General features: G+C 40.7%; 1 protein-coding gene across 2 annotated transcripts in view; it reads left to right on the top strand.

The window, feature by feature from the left end:
• The window catches only part of COL14A1 (collagen type XIV alpha 1 chain), a 184646-nt gene that overhangs the window by 49843 nt on the left and 124678 nt on the right, over positions 1-10125 (top strand). For both annotated transcript variants that reach the window (XM_019552346.1, XM_019552340.1), the window contains exons 11-13: positions 771-900; positions 4974-5119; positions 7336-7465. In XM_019552346.1, the coding sequence (XP_019407891.1) occupies positions 771-900; positions 4974-5119; positions 7336-7465 (406 nt within the window). The remainder of the gene's footprint in view (positions 1-770; positions 901-4973; positions 5120-7335; positions 7466-10125) is intronic.

Consider the following 10125-nt stretch of genomic DNA (forward strand, 5'->3'; position numbering starts at 1 on the left):
TCCAGTCCCTCCAGAAGTTCCCTGACTAGATCCTCACTGACCCTTGGCCTAGGTGCGCCTCCCCTGGGACCTGAGGGTGGGGGGGTTGGTGGGGGGGCTGATCTGGTCCCTGCTCAGGAAAATGGAGGCAAAGAAGTTGTTAAATAGGTTAGCTTTGTCGTCTGGTGTGATGACCAGATTTCCTAGCATGTCTTGCAGGGGCCCCACATAGGTAAAAAATCTACTGTACAACTGTTATCTACTGTAGGTAACAAATATACTGTAAAACCTCAGATAATCCTCATGGGATTGAGAAAAAGGTAAATTAGAAAATGATGTACACTACAATAGGATTAGCCAATTTGCTGCATCATCATCATGTAAAAATCGGTTCCTGTGATCGATTGGGATTATGAAATTGGGGATGGGTTACAGACAGGGCTTGTTATAATGAGATTTTCCCATATGAGAAAGTGCCCAATAAGAGTCTGTTCTTAATTTATTTTACATGAATTGCATTTCCTTTGATAGTTTGTTTGACCTGAAGCAGTGCTCTGGATCCCCTTCATGCACATAACTGCCACTCTGTTTGCTCAGTGTTATATATACACAAAGATGAGAAATGTGAGCAGTCTTGCATTGAACATGGCTATATTGATGCTTAGATATTATTGTAAGAAGTGTTTTAAAAATTCTGACAAATAGGTAAGATGGGTACATTGATTAAACAGTAGTAAAGACCAATGATTTATTATTTTCTTATTTATTTCATTGGATTTTCCCCATAACAGGTGGTCGTAGATGGAAATATATCAACAGCAGTTCTGAAAAACCTGATGTCTTTAACAGAGTATCAGATAGCTGTGTTTGCTATATATTCAAATGCTGCTAGTGAAGGACTCCGTGGCACGGAAACTACACGTAAGTATCTTAGCTGAGTTTATTAAGGGCCTGAGTCTGTAGTACTTGTGCATGAGGGATGAGTAAGTACAGCTCAGTGTGAGCAAGGGATGCATAATCAAATCCTTTTTGTTCATTTGCTTATAATAGAAATGCATTATATTCTTTTATTTTTCTACTCAAGTCCTTAGTCCGAATGCTTTTATACTTTGTAGAAGTTTGTATTTAGTTCTGACTGAACGTTGCAGCCAGGTACCCTTCTAGAAAAGGCCAGCTCTAAATCAGAACATTCTTAACATTTGGATCTGGTTCCAAAACCTGTTGAATGGGCACATATAGCTTTTGTGCTTCCCTTTGGCGTCAGTTCATTAAGAGAGGACATGTGATCAGGTGGATGGGGGACTAGCCAGGGACCTACAATACTTGGGTTGAATTTCCTTCTCTGCCAGACTTCCTGCATGACCTCAAGGAAATGGCTTAACCTCTCTGTGCCACAGTTTCCTATCTGTTAAGTAAGCACTGCCTTATTTTACAAGGGTATTGTGAGGGTAAATGCTTTTAAGATTTTGAAAGTATAGTGGGGCCATATAACATGCATGCACACATCATACCGGGTGCCCCTCTCATTTATGTAACATTGTTTTTCATTTACTTTTTCCATTTTGTCCCAGTGATAGGGCAGACTAGGATGGGAAAATGAAGAATACCTTTTTAAGCTAAACCTGCAGGGCGATGTTTAAGTAGTCAAAATGCAGTTAAATAGTTTGGGAGTCTGTCAGCATATTTAAACTCCTGACCTTAAAAACTGTGAGGTGGGATCTTGCTACTAATGTTGAAAACCTTGGCCTAAAACATCACATTAAGAATTGTTAATTATTGAGTCAGAGGGAAGAGTGTTGCATACTGAGCCAGTAGCATCATTTCCTCTTGCACCTGGCATTCCTTTGAAGTCACCTATTCAAGTTCTGACTAGGCCCAGCCAGGCTGATTCTCTGAGATGAGAGCTGATCAGATCACAGACAAAAGTCCTGTGGCTGCAAGCATTATAGAAACAAGGCTTTGATAGGATGTCAGAAGTTATGGTTTGAAACATATATATATTAGTCATTGAACATGTACAATTTGAAAAGGTTTTTTACCATGCCGGTAGAAGTCTGTAGAAAATTATAGTTTACATTTTTACCTTCTAATGAGACACTGATTAAAATTACCTACAAATGTGAAAACTAGCACTAATCTTACAGTAGTACGCTTTTTAGATAATCGTATGTAGTACCATGAGTTCATGAAGTCCAAGAAGTGAGAGGATTCTACCTTTACTGGTCACTTTTAAAATGAAAATAAATATAAATTTCTAGCAAATGTGCACTTATCTCTTTTTAAGTAGTTATTTTCAGTTTCCTCGTAATTTAATGCTTTCAGTTATTGTTATTTAATATTTTCAGTTTTTGTTACTAGGGTTGTCAAGTATCTTTTCCAGCAGTAATTTAAATTTGACTAATGTGTATGTCTAGATCTCATTTTTGATGTTTAGTTTGTTGTCTAAAAATTATACTAGAAAAGTATCCTCTCCACCTTTTTCTTTACCTTGTCTCTTACTATCTATTATTTGTTATTGCCATATTTCTCTGGATCCCCACTGAGCTACCTGTTGTGCAAACACAGGACATAATATGGTTCTTGTCTTAGAGAACTTGTGATAAACTTGGAACTGGTAACAACAGATGGATACCAATAGTGAGTCAGTACAAGGAATCAGTGAGATATTCCCTGTCAGCAGGATGGGCTTAGTTCACCAGGAGTTGCATGGTTTTTGTGGCGTTGCAGGATAGGAGAGTTTTCTGAAAGAGTGTGATGAAGTAGATTTACAGATTTTTACAGTGTCCAGATAGCACCGCCTGAAGCTGCTTGTTTGTGAAGTAAACTAGTGAGCAATGTAAGCAGTAGGACTGTGCAAAGCTTTGGTCACCGATTTGATTCGGCAGAGATTCAGCTCAATTCAGTGGCTGAATCCCCGAACCTGGATTGAATCAGAGGATCCTTTAATCTCTCTGAATCAAATCAGAACCCTCTGAATTGATTTTGAGAGATTTGGAAAGATTCAACAATTCGGACATAGATGCAGCTTTAAACATTTTCTCTATATACCTCAAGGTAGCAGTTGGCTTGTGAATGCTGTAAAGCTGGGGCAGATGGAGTGTTCCACAGGAGCGTGGGGGGTCCCCAGAGTGCTTGGCAGTCGACCTGGAAGTAGACCAGAAGCTTCTGGTCCACTTCTGGGTCTGCCTGGGAATGCGCTGGGGGGACCCCCCTACCCTCCCCGGCTCAGTGACTGGTGCCTCCTGGGTTGGGGGGGGCACCCAGGTCCCCCCCTGTGGCTGATTGCTAAGCTGGGGGGCATGGGGGCCGCAAAGTGTGCTCCCCAGCAAAACCAGAAGTGGACCAGTCCACTTCGGGGGTCACTGCCAAGCACACAGGAGGGCCCCCACACTCCTTTGGGATGTTCCATCTGCTCCAGCATTGCAGCGTTCACAACCAGTGTCTGGTACTTCAAGGTATGTAGAAAAAACATTTAAAGATGTGTCTATGGCCAAATCTTTGAATCTTTCTCAATCTCTCCGAATTGAATCAGTTTGCAAGTCATCAGCATAGAAATGGTGGGTGAATTTGGGTTTGTAGATATGTTTACCCAGAGTCAACAAGCAGAGGGAAAAGAAGAGGGGGCGAGGACAAAGCTCTGGGGGACTCCCTGCCCTGGAAGTCCCTAGGTGTTGCCTTTGTCTTGTGCATTAGTGGTAAGCATAGGGTTTTTGTTTTCTAAAGATCCTAAGTCCTTTATGAGGGTTTCATGGATGTGGTGTGTCAGAGGGTCCAGAGCCAGGAGTCCTTGTGGACCATTTTAGACTAATGTTTATTGTTTGTGATCTCAGGCACCTGGCCTGAATGATATAGGAAGCCCCCACAAGTCTTATGTTCCTAAAGTTGGAGTAGGGGTGAGGAACGTCTTCCAAAGGACACCCTGGTAAGAAGTGCAGCAGGAGACACAGGAAAGGACAGTCACAAAAGTCCAAAGAGGTAAAGATTTCAAGAAAGTGTAAAAAGGGTGAACAACCTTGGATTAGACTGAAAATAGCACTTTCCAATTCTCTGAGTTTGCAGGGCCAGTTTCATCTCAAGATACTGGGATAGATGCAAGTTTCATTGCTGTTGAGAACCCAGTGTCTTTGCAGAAGGGCTTTAAATTACTGACTTCTAAAATGGGATGTGATAAAGGTGGTGACATTTTGTACAGCCTCTGGTTCTGTGTAGGGCCTTTCCTCCACTCACCTCCATAAAGGATAGTGGCACTTTCCTCTGCTCACCTCTATAAAGGGGATAGTTCATCTTGATCCTTGATGAGCCACAGATGGCTTTGGTGGGAGAGGACTCCATAAGGGCATAACTCAACCTTAGTCTTGCACTGTAGGCTGGTATAGATACCACCTACTAGTCACTGTGGTCTTTATAAATATAAAGAGTACTTAGACATATGCATCAGGGCTGAATTAAGGCAATCCAAGGATTTAGGTACAGCCCAGCCGTATGGGGGTCCTCTTGGCTATGCCACACATCATGGTCACTCCTTTCACACTGTGGATCGGCAGGGTGAAGGTATAACCTATGCCTGGATATTTGACACTGCCTATGTTACCCAATTGTGGTTCTGCCTGTTCTTCCCTACCAGTCTTCACTCCTGATCCGGGCAAAGAGGAGGTGAAATCTGTGCATGGAGAGTTTAATAAAAATGGTATCTGTAGTACTGGGATACTTGAAATATTAAAAAACAGACTGTGGGAAAACACTTGCAATGACTTTGTCAGGATTGATCCTGTCTTGGTAGTTGGGCTGGCAGTTTTTCTTGCAGAGAGACATTCTCCCATCTCCTTCGTTCTGGGATCTTCTAATGAACTCTGTATAGTTGCAGTATCCAAGTGGTATTTCTGTGTGTTTATGCATCTTGATTCCTGTGTTTTCTGCAGTGAAACAAAATATTTATGGAATGATAGCAAGCAAATTATAGGCAGCAGAAAAATCTGTACATCTCTCTGTTGCAGTTGCTTTGCCAATGGCATCTGATCTACAGCTGTATGATGTGTCTCACAGCAGCATAAAGGCAAAATGGAATGGAGTTGCAGGTGCTACGGGTTACATGATCCTATATGCTCCTCTCACGGAAGGACTGGCAGCAGATGAAAAGGAGGTGATGTATTCAGCTTTCATTGGATCCAATGGGTTCTAGTTTTTCAAAAATAAAGCATTTAATGAACAGAATGTCATATTTTCTTTCACTTCAAATCTTACTATCGAAGACCTGGTCTGTGTTACAAGTAACATGTATTACTGACTTTCTAAAGAGGAAATACTAAGTAGGTATTTTTCATCTTGAATGTTTACAAATTTGCTCTCGTTTGAATATAACAAGTACCATAAATTTTAGCCAGGTTAAAGTGTGTCCCAATTGGCAGGACACTGACAGTGCCTCATCCTCCTGCTTTACTTGGGGGAAGTTAAAGGGTGTTTTTGAAGTTTTGGGCCTTTTCCTAGTAGTTAGGTATGAGGTTTGTTCCCAAAGTTCTTAAGAGTAGGTCAGACAAACACTCATCCAGTTTAGATAGAGATGGTTTAGATAGTTTATATGGGGATGATCCTGCCTTGAGCAGAGCATTGGATTAGATGACCTCTGAGGTCCCTTCCAGCCCTACATTTCTATGACTCATGAGAACAACATTCTCTCTCAGGGCATAGGCAGATGTGACAGTTAAATAGAATAAGATGTCTTCATATAAATATTACACATCTCTGTGCCTGTAAGAGTGCAAGTGGATCTAAACTGCTGGAACTTGCAACCTTAATTACCAGATCTGACATTTTGTTTTGTTTGAAATCTCTCTAATTTTTATTTGTTTTAATTTAAATCAAAATGGTTTCCCCTCTCTTCAAAGGTAGGGCTTTTTTGTTTAGTTTTGGAAAGGATAAAGTGATGAATTTTAAATTGAAATAACTTTCAGTAGAACAAGAATGGAAGACGTCAATAAATTAGAAGTCTGGAGTAGATCATGTTATAAGCATAATACTATCTGTCACTAGAAATATTGTTAGGTTTGTGAAAATAGCTAAGATCAAAACAAATTGAAATGGTTTTATGCTCCAACTTCTGTCTGAAAGTAAGAGTGCTTTATATAAGGTCTCTATCCAAGCAAGGGCACTGACAACGTGCAAGGGCATGCAAGGTTGTGAAAGGGTGTAGGAAGCTAATGATAGCTCACATAGACTTGCATTCTTTGCAAAATTAATAACTATGAGCTTGTAGTCCTCTGTTGAAAATGGGATGGGTCTGGACTGCAAACTAGCTGATATCAGCAAAATCAAGCTTCACTTGGTCCTAGTTGATGTGATACCCACCAAGGAACCGAAGGGGAAAATGATGCTTTAACTAGCAAAGAGCAAAACTAAGCTCTACCTTGTACAAAGACTTCCAGTTAATACATTTCTTAATCCTCTTTCAGTATCCTGACTTCACCATTTTCAAGATGGTGCAGTTTGTTAAGACATGTCTATATTGCCTCCATAGTCCTCTTAGGTTTGTGGCTATGGAAAAGTCCTACCCATCCACTCCCACCTAATATGCTCCAGTGATCCAGAGGTGGTCAAGAGGCTCCAGGGCTGCCCTTCTGCTCCAACCCCTTTGTCAGGCATGCCAGAGAAAGGGGACTCACAAGGGGCATTCCTGGACATCTTCACATCCTCAGTTCCAGGTCTGAAGTATTACAGGTGGGAGCAGGTGAGCAGGACTTTCTCAGCACCAGTCTTGTGTGTGCCATATAGATGGTGTTGACACCCTTAGTCTCTTAGATGTAGCTGTAGATTAAAGTGGGATTAGAGGCTATGTGTTCTGCTGTGTTGTTGCTTGTGTGGCTATTCATGTGCTTATAGTTCCTCCATTTTCCTGTCTGGCATTTGGAACATTTGCATTTTGCCAATTTTGGACATTTTATTCCTGTGCAGGGTAACAGCAATCTTGGCCAATTTATGTGTTCAAGTACAGCTGCTCAACCTTTTTGTGGCATCAGAGGGCAAATTTCAGACTTGACTGCAGGGGTGCAAAGAGAATCTGTGTTCAACAAAGCACTTGAACTTGTGCCTAACTTGAAGCATATGAATAGTCCCATTGGTTTTACTTATAATATGTATACATTTATTATACTTATTATAAGTATAATCCTCTGCTGGATTGGGCCCCAATGAGCATATTCTTGTCTTTTACTTTTATTCAGTTTTAGGGCTTTAATCATCTTAATAAAAATAGACTTTAACCCTATTTAATATGCCATTTTCTATATGGTTTAATGGTGTTTTTCTTCCCACATTGTGATCTAATTTGAAAATAACATACCTATTTATTCATGTTGCCTTTAGATTAAACTGGGAGAGGCCTTGACAGATATTGAGCTGGATGGATTATTGCCTAACACAGAATATACAGTCACAGTTTATGCCATGTTTGGAGAAGAAGCTAGCGACCCCCTTACAGGGCAGGAAACAACATGTAAGTGTTACACATTTATTCACTGCAGCACTAATGAAACTTTGAAGAGGTTTTTTTGTGTATGAAAACAGATCTCAGATTTTAAAATCTGTGAAGATGACTGGATCTTCTTCTGCATTACAGCTTGACTAAATCATATAGTTTCTTCCTACTGATATTTTATTAATACAGGGTAAGGGTGGGGTGGCTGGGTAGTAAATGCATCTCATACATCTAAAGGTGTGAGTTGAAACCTCACTGTAGACCTAAATCACTACCCTAGCCACTTGTGTTGGAAAGTTGAAAGCAGATACCTGTAATGCTAGCCACATACCTCCTTACTTATTATTAACTACAAATACTGACATGCCTTAGTCATGCTAGCCTGATGGGCCATCTAGACTTAGACACACCTGTAATGTTTTTTGACTGCATATACTATGTCTTGTAATAGTTTTCCATAAAACTGATGTTTTTTCTATGGGCCAGATTCTAACACCTTAACTTGCATTGGGTAGTATCTTGGGTAGTATTCAAAATGAACAAGGCTGCCAGAATCTAGCCACATATTATTGCAGCCAAGGACTGGCTTGTGGCTTTGTGCCACTGCCATGTCTTCTCTAACAGGAGCAGCAGGTAGTTGTCCCGTGTGGGGAGGAACCTACAAAAATGGAGGAGATGGTTTCTGTTGATTGCTTCTTTCCTATGTCGGCCTGTGCAAAGGGCACTGATGACTTCCACTTCCTGCTTCTTGGTGACTTGCTGCTGAAATGAAGCAGGAGCAAGTTTTCCCCAGAGTATAGGGACTGCTATTATAATCAGCCCTAAAAATCCTGCATTCAGGAGGAGAGAAACTTCTTGCTTGCCCTCTGGGCCCTGCCAGGATGCGGGGTTGCTGTCAGTCTGATTAGATGAATTTTATCCAGTGAAGGCACATTATTAGTATTCGTTATTTGTTTCTCTTCATTTTAAATTGATAGGTTGATTATGTTCATGTCACCAAAGGGTCATGTTGACCTTCACAGGGATAAAGGGTAAAGTGGTGAGGATGGGCCTTACCTGACTAATTGACATGGGGGATGCCATTGTCTACAGTATCTCCCAGATTCATCTCCTGTATCAAGGAGTAGAGGAAAAAGCTGTGTCAGCCACCTCTCCTCCTTTGGAAAAAGGAGCCAGAGGAGATTCCCTTTCCTTTATAGCCCCACACTGCTGTATAGAACTAGGGACTGGAGAGCATCAACACTCATGACAGATAGCGTGCTTTTAATAAGTGACACTTAATTAGTAGGTTGTAGGCAAGCTAGACGCTGGCAAGTATCACTTAATTAGTAAGTGGCAGGCAAGCTAGACCTTTTCCTCTTGCTTTGAAGTACTTTATGCCTGCTTCCTGTATAGCCACAGTCCTAAGGAGAATATGGAACTCAGAAGAGTCAACAGTGCTATTGGGATATGTGGAACTAACTCTTGTCATTGACATCTTCATTGTTCCCAGGAATTAAGTGGGTTCTTTCTCTTGCTTTGTGCCCTAAGCATGACTAGGTTAGCCCAGGGTGTAAGTGACCTATGTTTTGTAGGCCTAAGAATCCTAGATATATGGGTAGAAGTAAAATATGTTAGACCAGATTCCTGAACTTCCTAAACCACCTTCATTGTCTTGATTTTGATATAGAAGATTTACACAAATTCTTTGGATCCTGCCTGTGGCTTCAACTCTATGTTAAATATGGATGTCTTACTGAAGTTTTATTTACCCTGCCCTTCATTGAGCCTATGATTGAATTCATGTAGTCTTGGCTGATATTGGAAGTTGATGCTGTTGTAGCTGTAGTGGTTCAGGGAATATGAGAGAAGCAAGACTTATTCGATAATAACTGTTACTGGATCAACTATGTAGCTAGGAGAGATCTCTGTCACTAGAAATATCACTGCATTTTTAAAAAATAGTTAATATAGTGCCAGTACAATCTTTGGATCATAAAAAAGGGTAAAAATAGTTTTATGCTCTACTTCCTGTATGGGAAACTAAGAACATTTTATATAATGTTTCTACCCAAGCAAGAACAATGACAACAGGCAAGGGCATGCAAAGTTGCAGAAAGCTTTCTCTCAACTATATGTTTGATCCAATAAAAGATATTACCAAACAAATCTTGCTTCTTGGAAGCTAACAAAATTCTGGGCCTAGCTAGTCTCTAGATAGAAAATCAGCTGGGAGTTGCAGGTGCTGTAGGCTTTGTATGTAGAATCAGCATCAAATGCTTGGCACATATTAAACCACATAAACCAAGTAGCGTTTGGCTGATCATCATGGTTGAGCAGATGGAATAGAGTGTATAAACCTTTCATTTATGTAAAAAGTGATTAATAAAACTGCTTCCAGCTGGGCTTTAAGACAGTATTTACTGCTGTTTCCCAAAAAAAGATTGATGTTAACCTGCTGCATTCAGCTGTTAGAATGAACATTCCTCTGATAAGTTGACATTGATCTGGCTGCTGAATATGCTTGGAAAAAAGAAAGTTATTGATGAGTACATCTGTTACACAAAGCCAGTGTTCACCCATATTTTGTTCCTCATCTGGACTCAGATTTTTTCATAGATTTCATAGATTTCATAGACATTAGGGCTGGAAGGGACCTCGGGAGATCATCGAGTCCAGCCCCCTGCCCAAAGGGCAGG

The sequence above is a fragment of the Crocodylus porosus genome, unplaced genomic scaffold, assembly GCF_001723895.1.
Source record: "Crocodylus porosus isolate Cpor-Errol unplaced genomic scaffold, CroPor_comp1, whole genome shotgun sequence".
Classification (NCBI taxonomy): Eukaryota; Metazoa; Chordata; order Crocodylia; family Crocodylidae; genus Crocodylus; species Crocodylus porosus.